This window comes from Vicia villosa, linkage group LG5 (genome assembly GCF_029867415.1).
Source record: "Vicia villosa cultivar HV-30 ecotype Madison, WI linkage group LG5, Vvil1.0, whole genome shotgun sequence".
Lineage (NCBI taxonomy): Eukaryota > Viridiplantae > Streptophyta > Magnoliopsida > Fabales > Fabaceae > Vicia > Vicia villosa.
In genome coordinates, this window is record NC_081184.1 from 134633316 (window position 1) to 134653473 (window position 20158).

Here is a 20158-nt window from a genome sequence, read left to right on the forward strand (position 1 = left end):
ATTGTGTTCTCCACTTCTTTTGAGAAATGGAAAGGATCTCAACTCTAAAAAGACACATGGACACCACCCCTCATGACGCCATTAATTTGAAAATGTTGATTACTGCAGAAAAAAATGTCACAAAAATAATCATATCTGGTAGACCAAAAAATCTAACTAATTTTCCTCTATTTAAAACAATTACTATTATTATTATTATTATTATTATTATTATTATTATTATTATTATTATTATTATTATTATTATTATTATTATTATTATTATTATTAAAATAGTCTTCAATGAATTAAGTTCTCATGCAAAATTAAATGAAAGGGAGAAGTATTACACAAAAATAGAATTGTTTTGTTTGATAACATCAATAAAATTAAATATAGTTAACAATCTTTTCGAATATATCACAACTTATTATATAATTAAAATTATTTGCAAAGTAATTAGTATAGGGAAGGTCAAAAATTGCATCAGTAAGGTCCATTGTACGCCAAAGGGATCTGAAAACAAATCGCTGCACACAGACAAACATTGTACTATACGAGAAACCGTTAGAACCAAAAAAAATTAAAACAGGAGAAAAAAGTAAATTATCGTTAACGTAAGGTTAAGAAATGACATTTCAAAATATAATATTATCTGTAAACAAATTACTTTTCAGCAAGATAAATAATCACAACGTTTTTCGAACAACAGTTGTCCATTATAGTGTCAAAACTTGTTGATGGCCAAAGATCTAGAGGAACATTACTATTTCATCATATTTCAATCTTCTGTATCAAGTCATGGCACCCAGTTCCCATCTTTACGGGCAAACCAAGACAAATTCTAGAAGAAGGGGTCTCCAAGGTGTCCACCTGCCCATGACGCGCTGCTTCAACAATGAAGTTGGATGCAGTCTCAAAAGACATTTTGACCAAAGGGGATGTAGAATCTTCTATCCCCTTTCTGGTCAGAGGTCGATACCCACCAGCGTGTGTCATATAGTCGGCAATAAGGATCAAGTGTCGGATATTTACCGATATTCCATACGATTTGAAAACATTTTGCACTTCCCTGATGATGATCTCTTTGGCTGCTTCCACCCCATAGGTCTTTAGTATGGCATGCACGTCATTTGAATAAACATACCTAAGATTAAGGTCCTCCATCTCCCAAAATGTTTTAAAATGTATACCAGATGCTTGAAGCGCTGGTATTTTTTCTTTCACTGATGACGGAATATCATCCCTTTTACCATCAACTTCACCATAGTAGATTACGCCACTTTCTTTACATGTAATAGCTTTACATTCGCCAACCTTTCCAAAGTTCTGGATACAAACCTTCCGGGCTGTTTTCTGAGCAATCTGCAAATAAAGATAAATAGAAAACCATGAGTTTATATGTTGAGCAAGAAGCAAAACTGAAAATTGACATAACTACTTAGTTATATTTCATTAGAAATCACTTGTTAATATTTCTTGTCCACATCCCAAAGGATGTTGAACTTACCTATCCTAACAACAACTAATCCGTTGTCCACTACAAAGAACCAATTACATGGAACACAAAATGGTAAAACGCATTGTCACTTGTCAGTAATCGATCATAATGACAGATCATTTAAATACAGAACGTTGATCAAGAGAACAAGTTGAAGATGAGAACCCATTAAATAGGTGGTATTGATTGATATTAGAGTTACCCATAGTTAGCTATCACAAAGGTTTGTCCATGCTTGCGGTTTGAAAGTAAAAGGTAATTGAAAATGCAAGAATTCCTATAAAGTTTAGAATGGACAGAAAAGTAGAAAATGGAAATCCACAATCAACCCTATATAATATTCTTGGAGCTGGGTTACTTAAAAAGTTCACTACTAAACAGAAAATGATTGCAGTAGTAAGTACCTGAGCCAATAAAATGTGAGGTTCAGTAGTAAATTTAAAGTGGATCTCAAAACGCATCCCCCCAGATTTTACATAAACTCTCCGGTCTTTTTCTTTTCTCTGGGGTTCAGATTTCGAAGTTTCTTCAAGTCCTTGAGATTTATTTGCATCAAGTGTCACATTTTTATCATTGCCATTTAATTCAGTATCACTGTCATCCCCATTTACTTCAATATCACTATCATCTCCATCACCTTTCTCATCCTCGTCATCTCCATCACCTTTCTCATCCTCGTCATCTTTGCCATCCGCGTCATTTTTTCCATCCTCCGACATCTCACATGTTTCCTCTTCAGGAACATCATCGTAATCAACCTCATCCATAGCTTGCTGTTTACTCTTTTGAGCATCATAACCAAGATCATCAGCATCCTCTGTGTCATCACCGTCGTCATCATCATCAGTTTGACCATTTTTGTTAGATTCCGAACCATTGCTATGATCATTTTCTACACCACTTTTGCCTTGGAAATTTTTTATGCCACTAATTTTCTCACACAATAAAATGTGCCTTTCAATAGCATCCTCCAACTCCCTCACAAAGCCAACTCTTAGAGTTTCCTCCCAGTCTTCACGCGTAATATCAGTGTATTTTGGATAGTGTTTAGGTTTATGCAGTTTCATCATAAGCTTATATATACTGCAAATGTCACCGTCTTTTACGGCAACGGGTACAACAGAAACTTTCATACTTTCAATTATGTCAGCTACAGTTATCTTTTTCATTTTGTCCGCAAGGCGCATAGCATTTTCCCTGCAAACAACAAATTCATCAAACACCAGTGCTTCTATGTAGAAAAAACAAATCCACGGAAAGAGTCATGCACAAACACCCCAAAAACAGACACCAGAGAACAGAGATGTCAGTGTCTCACATAGATTTATTGGATCTCAGGGGGCATGACATAAAGGGAGTCTTGATGTTATCTGAGGCTGCCACCACAATTTCGTGCAAACGAGGAATTCCAAGAGTCACATTCATTTCACCTCGACCCGCAAGATGGAAAGTATTCAAACTGAGTACAAAAAGAAAATAGGAAGCCAAAACGTTTCGTCAGCCACACAAAGATTGCCAATAAATTTTACAAAATAACAAAAAAGGAAAACAAACAGATATGCATTCCCATAATACTGGCTTCTATACAAAACACAATTTTCACATAGATACAGGTCTTTTTTTGCAATTATTGAGAATGTCATGGCCATCAAAAACGCCATTTCCCCACTTCCAACTATTAAAATTCATTGTTTAGCTTGTGCCCTTTTGTTCCTTACAAGTAGTGACAACAAAACATTAGCAGGCTCAACAAGAAGTGTTGATATAAAATAGAACCATTTGTTCAGGGACACCCAGTGATTGGAGTGGGAGGAGAGGGCATTGTTATGCTCCAATTTAATAGACAATTATTTCTTTAGACTTTACTTGCGAGTTTGGACGGAAAGGGAGGGGGGAGGTTTTGAAAAAAAGGGAAAGATGACGTGAAAGAATTGAGAGATTTAGGTGGAGAGGGTTTTTGGGAGTTTAATTGTATTTATAATACGACCACCTAATTTGGGGGAATTCAAAAAGTGAATTGGATGACGGGTTTGAAGGGTTTTGGAAGGCTTAAATAAATTTTTCAATTATAATCTATATTGTTAGAGTATTTTGAAAATTAAAAATACATTAATGATAAACATTCATTTACCATTAATTGGGTCGAGCTGTGTGTTTAATAAATAATAAAGATTTTGAACAAGAAAAAAAAAGAAAGATTTCTCTATTATTTTTAAATATCCTTCCCTAAAAACCTTGTCTTCTCCTCCCCTCCTAACTCGTATACAGAGTCTTAGTTATTCTTGTGATAAAACCTAATTGAACACAGTCTCTACTAAGTGAAGAAACATAAACATGGTATTTATTACTAGTTAGATCGAGCTATGATTAATAAATAAAATGTATGCAAATGCCACGGGCAGTTATTTAAAGCTTTAATGAGCTCGTGAAAATACCAAAGATCAAATTGTTTAAGTGTATAGTCAGCTGCTATACATTGCTTCAAGGACCTCTATATCCCATAAATTATTTGTTCAAGCTTTTTGTGGAGTGTCTGTTTCTATTCGATTAAAACTCAAGATAAAATTCCCTCTTTAAGCTATAACTCTACAAGGTTTCCAAGACCATACAAAACTGGTGTCACAATTTTTATTACCCATGTTATTGCATGAAACTGATTGAATAAAAAAAACATCTTACGGTGTTATTATATGTGCAAAAAATGAGGATAAAAAACCAATCAAATTTAATTCACTCACGTCATCTGTGTTGCCGGCTCTCCCACAGACTGAGAAGCTAACACACCAACTGGTTCACCCGGTTGAGCAAGACTTGAGACGTACTTGTGCTCCATCAACTTTAGCAAATCTTCTTGTTTCAATGAACTGGAACTTCTCTGTTTTGAAGAGATATCACGAATGAAGTTTTCTACTTTTCCTTTAAGAGCATCAGGCAACTTGTTAATATAAGGACTGGATCTATCTAGCTGACGGCAACAGTTGCTGTAAACCAATTCTTTATTCTGAAAATAATAAACAAATGCATAAACCATGGATACAAGAGCTATATCTAATTTTATGGTTTTATTAAGAATATTAAACAAGTTCATACAATTGACAGTGCTTCTAATTTGGTGATAAAGCTAGTTTGATGGATATCCACACCATCTTCTCCATAGTGAAACTGAATAACTGACCCATCGGCATCACGGACAGTGTGGTCATAGCAAACTTTTAGACATTCAAGGTTTTTCATAAGACATCTTTGCAGGTAACCACTCCTAGATGTTTTAACTGCAGTGTCAACTAACCTGTGAACAAAAGATGTCATTTATCAGGACATGATGACCAGAATACATTAAGCCTTCTATTTAAAAAATATCAACACATTTTCACAAACAAAACTTGGTGAGCTTGCACAACGATAGGAAAAAGCAAGAAGACAAGAGAAACTGAATGCAGTTCATTTGGTTGGGAGAAAGGGAAAGTGGTGTATTGTAATCTAGTAACGCCAAGCTTTAGTTTATAAACCGGTGATTCTAATTTCAGATAACTTGCATTGTATCAGTTATACTGTTAAAAGTATCCATCTGTTTTCACCTAGCAGCTTAAGCTTTGGGTTGTAAGAAAGGGAGAGTGGTGTATTGCAATCTAGTAACACCAAGTTTAGATCTATAAACTGGTGATTCTAGTGTAAGATAACTTGCATTGTTGCAGTTATATTATTAAAAGTATTCGTCTATTTTCACCTAGCAGTTTAAGCTTTGGGTTGGGAGAAACCGAATACAATTTATTCGGTTGGGAGAAAGGAAAGGTGGTGTATTGTAATCTAGTAACAACAAGGTTTGGTCTATAAACTGGTGATTCTAGTGTAAGATAACTTGCATTGCTGCAGTTGTATAACTGGTTTGTGGCATAGTATCAAAGCCTAACCCAACAGGTAGAAGATACTCTAAAATAATATCAAGATATTATAAGATATTTATATCTTCTAACACAAACAATGACATTAGGCCCCACACATATATCTAGTCCTACACACTTCATGCTTCAATTATCCATATTTGGGAGTGAAAAGGTAAATGCAGATCCCAAAATCTCCTCTCCGATGGGGATCACATTGTTCATTGACACCATTGAGCTCTAACAAAAAACCTAATTTTCATGGAAAATTTTGGAAGGTATTTTTTTATCGTTTCTCCTAGACTCAACGGAACCTAACTAGTTCACCTCTAATGCTTTTAAACAATCAATCCAAAATAAAACTAGGCATTTCCTAAAATTGTATCATGTACCCAACTTCATAAATAGTGAACATGTGAATTTAACATATTTATCATATTTAAAAAACAAACACAGAAATATAATGGTCTGTTTTCTTAAAAAAGAAAAAAAGATACTTGTGCAAACAGTGCAAGTTGTATGCACAATATAGAATGAGAAAACATAACTAAGAGACCCAGGGTTAGGGGATGCTCATTGGTTGGATATAGACTCATAAAAAGAACGGGTGGCAAAACGGGCCCGGCTCGGACGGCATGCTTGTTTTGCTAGCATTTTTTCACGTGCCGAGTAAAGGTTTTAGGCCCGCACACTCTACTATGCCCGTCCCGCCCCATTTTTTTCTTGCACGGGAATGAATTTTTGCAACTTTTAGGCTTTAGAGGTGCAGGGTCCCTCAACCCCACTCCGCCCAGCCCTCGTCTTTCGCGGATGAGTCAAAGTTTTAGGCCAGCACCCTCCACTACATCCGACCCCACCCTACCCTGTTTGCCAACCCCCCTATCCAAAACCATATCCAAATAAAATCTAAATAATGGAGTATTCCTGGTTATAAAACTAGTATTTCCCAAATCTAATTATGAAACCATATTTTTCAAGCTATTGCCCATATCACCAACAAAATTAAGCTACCGCTCTCTTCTACCACAAAAGCATCTCTCTCTCAAACGCATCAGCTAAAACCTTCCACCACATCAGCCACCAGCCATTCTTCTTTGACGTCGATCCAAAAGGTACGGTACTGTCACATTGCAACCATTTTTTCTTTTGCGGTTTTTTCTCCGAACTCTTGCGGGTTTTTTTCCGATGGATCGCTTACGGTTTTCTATTGGGCTAAGAAATGGAGCTGGACATCTTGGTTTAAAAAATTACGGACTGGTGTAAAAACTTTTTTATTTTACCTTAATGTTCCTTAAATGGTGGTGGGCAAAGATCTGGTTGAACAGCTTAACATGTTATTATGAACACCCCTAACCAGGGTAATGCACAATCCAAGGATGTGCAAAGGACTAATGGATTCAACAGCTTTTAATCTGCAAAAAACAAGTAAAATACCTTCTATCTAATTTGGGCTTTCTAAAAAAAAAAACGAAGACTACTCTCTACCCAAAATCTATCGCAGCAGATGGTTGTATTTCTGGTCATCCCATGCATCAGCATGAGACTGAGTTATATGTCTAGTACATGTCTGTTTGCCACCCAGATGTTAAAGAGAGAAACTTGGAATCTTTCTCATTTACTCATTTTCTATTTCTATTTCTATATGATTTGATGAAGTGATTCATTCTGTTTATATTTCAAGAAAATCTTATCATTTAAAGTTAAATAACAACTGAAGTGATTGGTATTTCCAAAACAGTGGTGCAGATTTTTTGACAGCTGCCATGACCAATTTGTGAAGAAAGGCACCACCATGGCACTTTATGGCAGATATGGAGGCTTAATTTGACAGAGGTTTTACTTTCTGCCATGGTCTGCCATCCACATTCGATAACACTGTATTTGAAACAGATGCAAGTGTTTTAGTATTATGGGTCATTATGGCTTTTAGATTTTAAATAGATACAATACATAAACAATAAATAGTAACATATTGATTCGTGGTCTTGAAACTTTTGTCTTACCCTTCTCGACCAGCCATACAATGAAAGTAATATTCCTGTGGACGAAGAGCAGTAAGAAACCGATCAATAATGAACCCTCCTGCCCGGGGGGAACAATCCCATGATGGAAAGCACGGTAAGGTCTTGCCAGAAACCATACGTGGGACTCGTTTTCCTTCCAACTCTTGCTGGCCAAGATGAGAAGATATCTGCTGGAAATTGACCTGTTCAAAAGCATATGAAATCACCTTCATATCACTAAATGGCATTATATATAGTGTGTTCAAGAAACACCGCCGAAACAATTGTTCATAATGTCAAACTAGTTATTAATGTCTGGTTAATAAAAGAAACGAACAAAACCTAATGCAAACAAAACTTAAATTACCAAACTGTTTCTATACCAAAAAAGAAAGTGTACAAAAAGTCCACAACATCCTTGAATTTTCAATCCATCTATGGTATTCGGTTAAAAATACAGTTAGCTCAATTAAAAAGTCAATTGGTTAAATCCCAGGGATTGGCCTAGTGGTGGAGGCTTGGGTCCTGAGAGTGATCTCCTCTCAAGGGTTTAGGTTCGAAACCCGCTAGGTGCAAACAATTTCTGCGCTGGGCCAATGTCCATACAGAGCTTTGCTCTGGCTCTGGCTTTAAACGAAGCCCCCGCAAGTGGGCGGTGGAATTGGTCCTCTTGGATTAGTCGGATGCAAGATCGGATACCAAGATTTCAACAAAAAAAAAAGTCAATTGGTTTAAACTTGATAGAAGTCAAAGCCCAAGAGTTGATGCTGTTTTATAATTTTGGATAACATCTGCCTACTCATTAATAGGATTTTCCATCGCATAAAGCATGGAATAATGGACTTTACTAAGGTCCTCGGCACAAAATTTTAATACTTCAAACAGGTGTTGTAAGAAAGAGAAAATCATTTGGAATATTCAAAGGAAGCCACGCTAAATCCAGTACATATATTGCTCCGTATCTAAGATAAATAGAATGATGTAGATACAACAATACACTTACCATACTTCCCTTAGCTCCAGAAGTAGTCATAAGAGAAATCCAATTTTTTCCTGAAGGTTTTAATATTCCTTCAGATAGTAGCTCCTTCAATACCCCTGAGCTAGTTCTGGAATTAAGATTACTTATCATCTTCCTATCTAAGTATGTTAAGGCTGCTTCTCCATTACTGCGTATTTTTTTCTCAACATTCAACTGCATTGTGATTGGATCTGAAATACCAAATATGCCTACACATTAATGTTTTACACAAAAATCTAGAAGGTAATAAGGAAATGCCAAGTACACCACGAAACAACAACAACAACAACAACAACAACGACAACGACGACAACAACAACAACAACAACAACAACAACAACAACAACAACAACGACAACGACGACAACAACAACAACAACAACAACAAGAACAACAACAATCTTATCTACTAAGGAGGGTCGGCTACATGGATCAAACTATACCATAATGTTCTATCAAAAACCATTTTTTTATCAAACTCATTCTTGGGATCTATCTTAATAGTTTTTCTATATCTTCCTCTACCTCTAGTTGTTTGAGTACTCTCTATTTGATCTACTTTCCTTACTACATATCCATGGGTTTTCTTTCCACAAAATGCTTTCCAATAAATTATCAGCACTGTGAGTGACATGATGAGTGGTATCCGGGTCAAGATACAGCTGGGATGCTGCAAATTGAGTTGTTAGCTTCAGTTTCAGTGAGATAGGCTTGAGGTTGTTTGACTTGAAATTGAGGTGTAGGCAATGAGGAAGGTCTAGAAGGAAATCCAGGGGTAGTCCACGCCACTGTGTTGTATTGAGTTGATTGGTGCCAACCACTGATGACCATGGCTTTGTTGAAGTGCAGTACTTGTGGATTTTAGTGTTTTGATTAAGAATTGTAGGTTTTTTGAGTTTTTTTTAATAAGCCTTATGTTTTGATTTATGAATGTTTTAAGGAATTTAAGTTAATTGTTTATTCATGTAATTTGTCCAATAAATGACTAAATAGTGGTCATCCTCCTATACGCTATCCCGCCGTCTCACTTTTGAGGTTGGCCGCTCCGCACAGCTATCCAGGATAGACAGCCTAGCAATAAACCAAAAAATGAGCATAAATGTTATCACATTATGAAATGAGGCATTACCAATATTATCACTTTCCATGACTCCAATGAATTCACGATGAACAATGTCACCAATTTCTTCGCAGCTTTCAAGTTGATTTATTCTTTCACTATCCTTTCCTTCTGTTATCAGAAGATCATCAACCCCGCATGTGAAACCGTGCATCTGAATGACCAAATAAATCAGAATCTTGCAAGATAATCAAATCATATACAATAAGATATATCATATTTGCAAAACTAGATAAATGGTGACTAACCTGTAAAAAGTTGGTGAATAGCCGACTTAATGCTGACAGAAGAATGCCAGCAGTATTTGAGCCATAAAACTCTTGCACTGTATGCACCATTCCATAGTCACCAAATTGAGCCTTGTCAACTACACCGCGTACCAAATCATTTTTATATATCAACAATTTATCCTCATTCTCATCCCTTTTTCTTGAGGTGTCTTTAGTGCGTTTTTTTCCCTCCCTCATTTGAGTCTTAAAAAAACTAGATGGGATTTTTGCATTCTTCTCAACAGTAAATGGTGGGCGGCCTTTAGTGATATAGCATAGCAATGCACTGATAACCTAGAAAGAAGTAGAAGCAAAAATTACTCTATACAACGATAATGGCATGTAAAACAAGGAACGCCATGTGCCTAAGAAAAAAAAAAACCTATGTTGTCTCACATAGGGGGGGGGGGTCTGTTTCACATAATCAAAAATTACTCCTAGGAATAACTTGCTCGGAATTATAAAGATGGGAATTTGATTCCTATATATTTTAATTACAGTGTTTGGCACACAATTTAATATTCCTAGAAAAAATAGTAGTTATAAATTATATACAAAACCACATAGGAATTCACTTCCCACCTCACATGGAAATGAATTTGTGAAATTATTGGAAGTTATCATTCCTGGAAACCTTTATAAGAATTTTTTTTGTCAACTTTATATATACTAACTTGGATATACTCACTCCTTACCCAGGAATGTGGTTCCTAAATTGAAACAAACATTGTCAGGGATAGTACTTCCTCCGGCCACTATTATAAGCAAAAAAAAAGACTTTAAAATTTGGTCACTATTATAATCAAAAGTTATTAACTTTCAAACTAATTAATGCTTGTATTACTAGTATACCCCTAATTTAATTCAACAGCATTTAATGTTGGTAGTTGATTCATCAAATATAACTAAGAATATCATAGTAAATATTATTTTGATTATACATGAAATCAAGAAAATTAATTATACTTAACTAACTTTCTTAATTAGTGTGAAAGTAGTTATTTCTCTTATATTGTGACCGGAGAGATAATCTTTTATAACATCTGAAATGTTAAAATATATGCTAACCTGTTTGCCTGTCCACAGTGGCTCTGGCTTGAATATTGCTGGAGGAAATTGAAACATTTCACTCTCAAAGTTTGACATGAATACTTTCTGTCCTGGTTTACAAGTGACAGAGCCCGACGCAGTCACGGATACACCAGAACTGTAGAGAAGCTGATTGAACTCTTCACAGCTCAAAAAGGTATCTTTTTTTGTGAGAAGAGCAGCACTTACAATATGATCCTGGAAATGTATTTGAAATGGGAAAAATAAACTTCAGAAACTCACCCAAAACAATCATTTAAATAATAAGAAAACTCGGTTTTTTGATAGACAAGTGGCACAATCCTATTTTGCCAGTGTAAGTGTCACACACTCTAATGTTTGTGTTCCCTCTGTCGATTTATTTTTGCCCTTGCCACATATTGCATGGGTGATCTGATATATACAATAAAGCTTGCTAACAATTTATGCAAATAGGTGACTAATAGATTAGTTTGCCTGTGTTTTATTGGTCGTGGGTATACTTGGGAATTCGGAAAACAACCTCTTGGGTCACTGGAGTTAAGCTGCATGCATGATGCATCTGATTATCTCTCTCTCTCTCTAGACCCCTATAATGTCAGGATCCATATGAAGTGGGCAGTCCTTTTAAAATTATGTATTCAAATACCTGAACAGAGTATGCAAATACCTGAATCAAGGCTCTGATTGGATCACCACTTGTAGGCTTCACATATTGGTTGTTGGCATTTACAAGATTGTAAGCTTCGGCGCGTGAAATTTCATCTTGTGGAAAATGAACATTAATCTCATCACCGTCAAAATCAGCATTGTATGTACTGAGATCATGAAGAGAAGCAAAAAAATATGAAGTAATTGACTTTATAAACCATAAACCATATTAAACAATGATATTACTCATATTAGTATGTGAAAATAAGTTTTTAGGATACAGTCAACTGTATAAATAATACTCCCTCCGTCTCATAATAAGTGTCTCATTTGCACTTTTTCCGTGTCTCAAAATAAGTGTCTCTTTAGAATATCAATAAAACATTTATTAATTTTTTCCACTACTATACTCTTATATATTAACTTCCACGTTTTCCAACTACTCCACTACCTATAATAAATAAGGGTACTTTAGTAAATGATATTAAATTTATCATTAAAATCAACACATCTAATCATTTTCTTAAGAACCGTGAAAAGCTCAAATGACACACTTATTATGAGACGGAGGGAGTAATAATTAATAATAATAGTTAAGAGTCCCACATCGGATAATATATAGCCTAAACATGTACTTATAAGTGGGGGCAATCCTCGCCCTACAAGCCGGTTTTGTAGGGATGAGTTAGGCCCAACCACATTTCTTAACATGGTATCAAGAGCCTCGTTTAAGATCCGGTGGGCCACCTACTATCAGGTTTCCACTATCGGGCCACCCACCATTTATTTTCACGCTCCAGTTGTCTAGGTCTTGGGCGTGAGGGGGTGTGTTAAGAGTCCCACATCGAATAATATATAGCATGAACATGTACTTATAAGTGGGGGCAATCCTCACCCTACAAACCGGTTTTGTAGGGATGACTTAAGCCCAACCACATTTCTTAATAATAATAATAAGGGATAAATAACTGTTACCCCCCCTGCCATTAGGGCGAGTTTTGGTTTTCCCCCCTACTAATTATTTTTTTATTATTGCCCCCTTGAAATATGAAAAGTTCTATGATTTACCCCCCTAAGACCCCCTGTAAACTTGTTTTTTTGATTTACCCCCCCTGAGTTTTCACTGTTTTTTACACGCTTAGGGGGGTACCCTAAAAATACAGGGGGGTAATCCAAAAAAAATAATTAATAGGGGGGAAAACCAAAACTCGCCCTAATGGCAGGGGGATAAATGTCAATTATCCCTAATAATAATAATAATTAAAAGACATATTTATACAGCAATCTTAACCAAGCTCAAAGAAAAAGATAAGTGTTACCTGCAGTTTGCATAATGCATGCGAACTGTTTTCTCCCCCTTTAGAACACGGACTACATGTGCCATTATACTAGGCTTATGAAGTGTTGGCTGCGACAGAATGCAAAGTCCAATTCAAACCATAAGGAACTAATGGCCTCGTTAATGTCACGTATTTAGGAAGTTATGACATCAGAATAATTGTTGCCAACTTAAAGAAAACAAAGATTTTAACACAAACTAAAATGCATATATGAATATTTTGTGTAATGACCATGCACGCACATGTGAGTGTGTATGTACATGGACCACATCAACTTTTCAACAGATGTGAACCAAGGTAATAAAAATCAAGATTTTGCGCAAAATCAGGAAAGGGAAGTAAAATGGCAAATCGTAACACTAATAACAAGATTATAAAAAATTCTAACACTCATATATGGGCACAATTGCATACAATATAGCTTTAGTAAGACAGAAAACTTTAAATTACTTGAAATACTTGTGTAAACTTAAATTCATAAGCATAGCTCACAAGTGTTTCAAAGAAATGTTTCAAAGATTGTAGATTATACGATTCGACAATTTACAAGGGTGACTCCACCAAAATAGGATTATGTGTATACTATCATTGAGGGTAAGCATAATCACAAAATCATACGACTTTACGATTTAAATCGGGATTTCAACTACCATGATGTGAACAGGCAATCAGCATAGTTCCAGCATTCTATTGTCATATACAGATTTTTCGTCATTTCATGTTCTTTTTAAAGAAAAAAGAAAAAAGAAAAAAAAAAAAAATATATATATATATATATATATATATATATATATATATATATATATATATATATATATATATATATATATATATATATATATATATATATATATATATATATATATATATCCTCAAAGGAATATAAGGGTGGGCTATGTTGATTATGCATCAAATGAGTTAAAGCATTACCTGTCGATTGACAAGCACTACATCGCCATCCTTCAAGTGACGATACACAACTTTTCCTTCAAATTCATGGTCACGTATCTTCCCATTATGCATAATAACCCCTCTTGATGATTGTAATTTCCTTGATGTAAAAGAACGTAACCTCCTCTCCAATGGAAGCCTGAGTGTTGATGTTTTATCAGCATAGAGTGTGGCACCCGGATGGGTTTCAGGACCATTTAGGATAGCTTCTCTTAACTTGACTACATTCCAAGGAGTCACTCTCTGCAATATATTTTTAAAAAGTCAATGGCAGGAAACAAAATATCATACAAAGTGGTCTCTTGATGTGTTATAGCAAACCTAATAAAACTATGTTCCATGCAAAGTCCAATACACAATTATACTATTGCAAAACGCCAGCAAGCATTATGAATCATGATTGATTTGTCAACATAATAAATCTACTACATTACAGATTATTTTCCCTTCACTATTAAGTAATATCTCAATCTATGTTTCTAATGTTCGGGAAGAATAATAAGCTAAAAATTTAATTGCAAAGTGCAAATTATTGAACATATGAACAAGAATGCTTAAATTTAATTACCTTTCTTTTCTTCTTTTATAAAGGATGTACCAAGGAAAAAGATGGTTTGTCCAAGACTATCAGACTTATATAAGCAGTCAAAAAAATAATCAAAGGCATATTACTATATTAGAGAAGAAAAATGAGAGAAAAGGTGAAGAAAATTTTTCTATAGTTTTGAATATGAATTATTTATTGATCTTGAAGATCAAATTACAAGAGAATGACTGTGATTACTATCCTGCATTTAGAGTGGTACTAACCAACACCAACTGATAAACTCTCAGAGGCATTACAATTAGTTTAGGTTGATGTGGCAGCAGCTCCTGTAACTAACTCGTGAGCCTTGTAATGCATGATACACAAGCTGTTGATGACTCAGCTCTTATAACTAACTCTTGTATCTAGTAAGGCACACTACATAAGCCGATAAAGATTAAAGACAGCTAAGCGATACTAAAACTAGTATTATCACAAGGCACAGTACCAAAATATTTGCTTCTGTTAGATCCCTGGTGGTTGTGAATTTTGTGATGGGTACCATATGCAGATTGCTAAATTGAATGAACACCCAAAGTTCATAAAAGCGGTGCTACAGCGCCACATTTACAGTGAACTATGGTTTCATAAAAGACCTTGCTTACTGCTTAGACACTAATTGCAGCTGTGCGGCAAAAGTCAGGTGCTCTGTCTGCTATCGCATATTGCGTCAAAATCACCCAACTGAGGCTGCAAAAGGGCCTTATTGCAGGAGCTCGTCAACTCCGGCCACAACTTGGAGTTTCCTAGTCTTCAAGTGGTGTTTACTATGTCTCTTCAAGCGCTGAGCACATGAGTAACAAAGATAAAATCATTGTTCGCATGAGAACAGGTTCTGACTAGGAAGGAGGACTGGGCAGAATGGGTATTCCACATATGAGGGAGGATGCATTGTGAGGACTTAAAATAAATAGGAAGGTTGTTGATAAGTTGTTAAGTTGGTTATTAGTTAGTTTTATTTGATAGTCTTGTTAGTCTTTTTGTTTTCGTTGGTCTTATGGATTATATAAATAGGACTAGCTTTGCTTAGGGAAAGGGAGGAAAACATTTTGAGAGCTGTGAACTAGAAAATGCTCTAATGTGAAAAGAGAGTGCTTCTTTGGGGTAGCCTTGTGTGCAAGGTGATCTTGCTTATTCTTATCATTTCCATTCAATTGATGATACCAGAAGGATACTCAAAGAATTCTTTTGATGGTCAAGCTTTATTCTAGTTAAAAATATTCTTGTTTATTTTGGGAATTCTTTCTTTAACCAAAGAAAGGATGCTAATAAAGGACCTTATTTTTTCCGGCCAGAATCTCGTAGAAGTAATGGTGCCAGCATGACCATACCCCACCTTTTGTCTACCAACTCTCATTGAGATTTGTATATTATGGAGTGCTCAAATCCCACAAGTAGTATGGATAAAAAAGTTTTACACAGGAGCATTCAAATTAAATTTCATATATAATGTAATATGAGCGTACTGTCAGTGTAAAACTTGTTTACACAGGACTATTAGGTCCATGCTCTACCACCTTCCCAGCTTTAGGGGTAGCCACATCATGCAGCTATCTAATAACAGACAGAAAAGGTAAAAGAAATGCATATTGACAAAATATGTAGTTACAACTCTCACCTCAGGATATGTTAACCTTAGAGCAAAATATGGAGGAATCCCAATTTCATTGACTGCTAAATAAGGATCTGGTGATATGACAGAGCGGCATGCAAAATTAACCCTCTTTCCCATCATTTTCTGGCGAAAGATGCCTTCCTTCTTTTCCAGCAACTGACATATTCCAGTAGTCATGGTTTTTTGGCCTGGGGCAAGCAAAAAGTAACGATAATTCTATGTAGGTAAGAACTATTAGTAAGAAATTTGAAATAGTTACAAAATAACATGCTAATATATTGATCGACAGGCTCATCTTATGGAATTGAAATTTTGTTTAAAAATATGTTATTGACTTCTGGTTTTTTTGACAATTCCTTTGCATTTTTCTTTTTGTAATGTTTTTCCTCCGTGTGTGTGTGTGTGTACTATCATTGGGTGTATTTTCTTTTTTACTAATTGAATAATTAGAGGCTAATTAGGCTGTTTTTTACCATCAACCCAATTACAAGCCAACAGAAATACACCCAGCTCCAGATTACTATTCCAAAATAAATTAAACAAAACGGTACCAAATGAAACTCTCACTTTTGGAAGCAGTTTTGTTGTCAAATAAGAGGTTTACAGCTCGTTGAAGATCCATCCACCGTCTTAGAATGATTGATTTATCTAACTTGTTGTGATGGGCTTGTCCTAGAGATATGTTGGACTCTAAAACCTTACTCAACATAACAGTTTGAGGATGATCTGCCACCTACAAAAGACAAGGAACAAGTAATTAAGCAGGTGTATGAGGGAACATTGACATTATAAGGTGTGCAAATCCATCATATGGTCCACCGTGGATCAGACATCAGTCCATTAATTATGCCATAAAAATAAAGACTCTGGGCTGTCTACATTATGGAACTTGTGCACCCCATAATACCCAAAGCCCTATCACACACCTATCACACACCCCTAAGACTAAATGTGTCAACAAACATCTCACATGTTAACAATAAAACATAAACTTCATGCATAATATATTTTTCCAAGGTCAACCAACTCCACTAGTCTTCCCGAATAGTAATGTGGAAAGATCAATTAGGAGAGAAAAAGAGACGGCCTACCAAATTGATAAGATGTGATATACTAAATAAGCACAGAGGGAATACAAAAGAATGAAATTCCCTAATGAAGCTCTAAATTACTCTAACTTTGTCATATCTAATTTGTACTGTAATTCATAATACAAGTCATGGGCACCAACTACAATATACACTAAAACTGTGAAATACCAATAGACCACAGTACTCTTTACATGGTCCAATGAATACAAACACACCAATACTCCATATTATGTAACAGTTCTAGCAGAATACAGCACATTTTCATTACTTGGAGAAAATAAAAATACAACGGAAAGATCAATCAAATAATAACTATAACTGTAGCTATGAAAATACAAATACAACTTCATCGTTATAAAGATATAGAGATCATCTTCATGCATTTCCTTTCCTCGTTCAACAAGTTGAGCAAAAAGCTTGCCTCGTAAAGTACATTCTCACAATATTACATGCTGTCAAAACACTAATAGAAATTTATAAATTCTTGCCAACAGTTTCTTTTTACCGTACTTACATTATCACCTGTTCTCAATGGAGGGCGGAATTTGATTGGTGCAACAAAAATGTTTTCCAAAAAGAACATGGAGTGGCCGGCTTTCTTTCCAAAACCTTGATTTTGAATGTCACAGATATACGAGCACAGCTTAGCTTCATTTTTCCACAAAAGCTTTAGAATTTCCCTAACCTATAATTTGAAAAGAGAATTAAATGATATGATCTATACACTTCAACTTGAAACACAGAGGAGTTATTATAGATGCAGTAAGCCAATATTTCCAAGGAACTAACCAGGAAGGGTAGCAAAGACCCAGAAAGTGAAGTTTGCGCAGAAAGTGAAGTTTGCTCAGAAAGCTTATTAGCCAATATTTGACTTTCAATATCCATATTTCCTAAAGATATATCATCATTAATTGTTTCACTTGCCAAGGGTGCTTTGCTGCCTTTAAGTTTTCTTGCTCTTTCTTCATTATCAGAGAGAGATTTCTAGAACCAACAACCAGATAGCAAGTATGGAGAAGAGGCATGAAAAAAAAAAAATTAGAAATTGCACCAAGAAATACCTACAAAATTTGAATCTATGGGCACAACATAGTGTCTTGAATTGTGGTATAAAGCATGTACACATCCTATGAAAATCAACCATAAAATTAAAGAGTTCACGTCATTTGAATTTCAAACTTCTGATAGTCAATACCCATGATTTTTCAAAATAGACACGTCTAACTAACTAGAACAACTTTTTCTTTTTCTTTTTGCACTTCTGAAAGTAGAATCAAGCAAGGAGAGAAACAAATATGTTACCACGTGAAACCATCCAAAGAATGGTTTAGTTATTTTAGGACTCTTTTCTCCACAGTTTTGACACTTCTTGTAATCCTTATGTAGAAATGTTCTTAGAACAGACATTGCCTCGGAAAATTGAATGGATGTCCAATTTTCTACCAGTTGCTCGGGTCTACTACATTGGTCTTTATCATCTACATCAAAATCGCCTGAATCTAGAGGTCCATCTAGTTGAATTCCATCAAAACTTTTGGCCTTGCTAATATTCCCTTCCATAATTAACTTCAATTGGGACACACGCTTTTCCACCTTGAATCATCATAAAACCATAGGAACAACCGTCAATAAATACAACTATATCATACCGAGAGCACAAAATCAAAGAAGCAACATGTAAAATTTCCACGTCAATGTATATTTACCTCGTTTCTACTAGCTTTAAAATGATGGCAAAAGAAACATGTTTTCTTTAGGATATTGCTAAGAAAAGTGAACATGAGAGGATTGTAGACAGGGTTAACAAGCTCAATATGACCAAAATGACCTGAGCAGTGATCTTTGGGCAGGCCACAGGTTTTACAACTGCATCGATATGCAAAAAGTAAATACAACAGAACTTACAAAAGTATGGATGCAACATCAAAATAAACAGAGTCAGTAATTAGAAAACAATGGTTCACAAAGCTAAGTCAGAAAACGAGTCTCTAGTGTATTCCATTAAGAATAAGCAAAACCCTAGTAAAACTGAAAATTAGCATAAGAAAAGGTGGAAATGAGATACATACGGAAACCTATCCACGAAAGGACCAAAAGCTGGATCATATAATCCATTAGGGACGGGACGACCGAGATTATCAACCAGAATGGCATCGGTTACTTTAACGCGACTACTCTTGAGTATCTCTTGGTCCGTCAGAAAACTGAAGGCGACGGCCTCCACGGAGTTTGTTGCGCCCTGCAAAGACATGATAAACGGTGAAACGCAAAGGGGAAGAGAGGTTGAGAGTGATGAGAGAGTTTATGGATAATACCTCGGTAGCGAGAGCCATGGTTCTGCTGAGAAAGAGAATCCAGAAAAGCTTTCGGTGGATTGGTGGATGAAGAGAAACTGAATATTATGGAGATGACTGTGGTGGGGTTAATGCTTTGCGGTTAGGCTTGTGCAAACAAACTCGTGGTCGTAATGAAGGAGGAAGAGGAGGACGGCAGGGAAGAGGCGCAGTAGGGTTTAAGGATTGTGAGGGGTTTTTTCACAAGCTTAGTAATGCATAACTCTAAAAATAATATATATTATTATTATTATTATTATTATTATTATTATTATTATTATTATTATTATATCCCATTAAAATCTCATTTAACGACATGAAGTTTCTCAATTTAATTTCTAAATTTTTTATTAACTTAATTTAATGTCTAAGGATACAACTCCTACAAATTATTTTGTACAAGAATTATCCTAATATCATTAGAATATTTAATAGTTTCTTAAATTTATTCTAAACAAGAATTCTCCTATATCATTAGAATATTTAATAGTTCCTTAAATTATGAATAAAATAAATATTAAATTTATGATTTTTTTTTATACAACAAAATCACCATTAAATAAATAATTTATGTAACAATTTCATTATCATCTCATTCTCATAACTTATAGGTCTATTATACATTTTATAACAAAAGAACAAATTAATGAAATTTTTTTATTATAATGGATTTAAGTAATATAAAACGAGACATTTATTTTAATTGAATGGTATATTAAAAATTATATAACCAAATAATTAATAAATTG

At 35.1% G+C, this 20158-nt stretch overlaps 1 protein-coding gene across 1 annotated transcript; it reads right to left on the bottom strand.

Moving 5' to 3' along the window:
• Positions 1 to 562: 562 nt before the first annotated feature.
• Positions 563 to 19606, bottom strand: LOC131602599 (DNA-directed RNA polymerase I subunit 1). Its single transcript, XM_058874752.1, has 21 exons — positions 19392 to 19606; positions 19146 to 19315; positions 18783 to 18942; positions 18379 to 18669; positions 17866 to 18060; positions 17591 to 17761; positions 16553 to 16718; positions 15989 to 16173; positions 13764 to 14027; positions 12813 to 12901; positions 11513 to 11660; positions 10843 to 11061; positions 9754 to 10068; positions 9515 to 9659; positions 8368 to 8576; positions 7365 to 7567; positions 4571 to 4769; positions 4219 to 4481; positions 2799 to 2939; positions 1885 to 2677; positions 563 to 1344 (listed from the first exon to the last, which is right to left on the bottom strand). Exons 1-21 carry the CDS (start codon positions 19407 to 19409, stop codon positions 754 to 756), a joined length of 4935 nt encoding a protein of 1644 aa, XP_058730735.1. The 5' UTR covers positions 19410 to 19606; the 3' UTR covers positions 563 to 753.
• Positions 19607 to 20158: the final 552 nt, after the last annotated feature.

Excerpts from the sequence above, each read along its gene's own strand:
- LOC131602599 (XM_058874752.1), bottom strand. Across the intron at positions 9,660-9,753 it reads TATTCACCAACTTTTTACAG|ATGCACGGTTTCACATGCGG; the intron begins GTTAGTCACCAT and ends TTGGTCATTCAG. Across the intron at positions 7,568-8,367 it reads CTGGAGCTAAGGGAAGTATG|GTCAATTTCCAGCAGATATC; the intron begins GTAAGTGTATTG and ends GCTTTTGAACAG.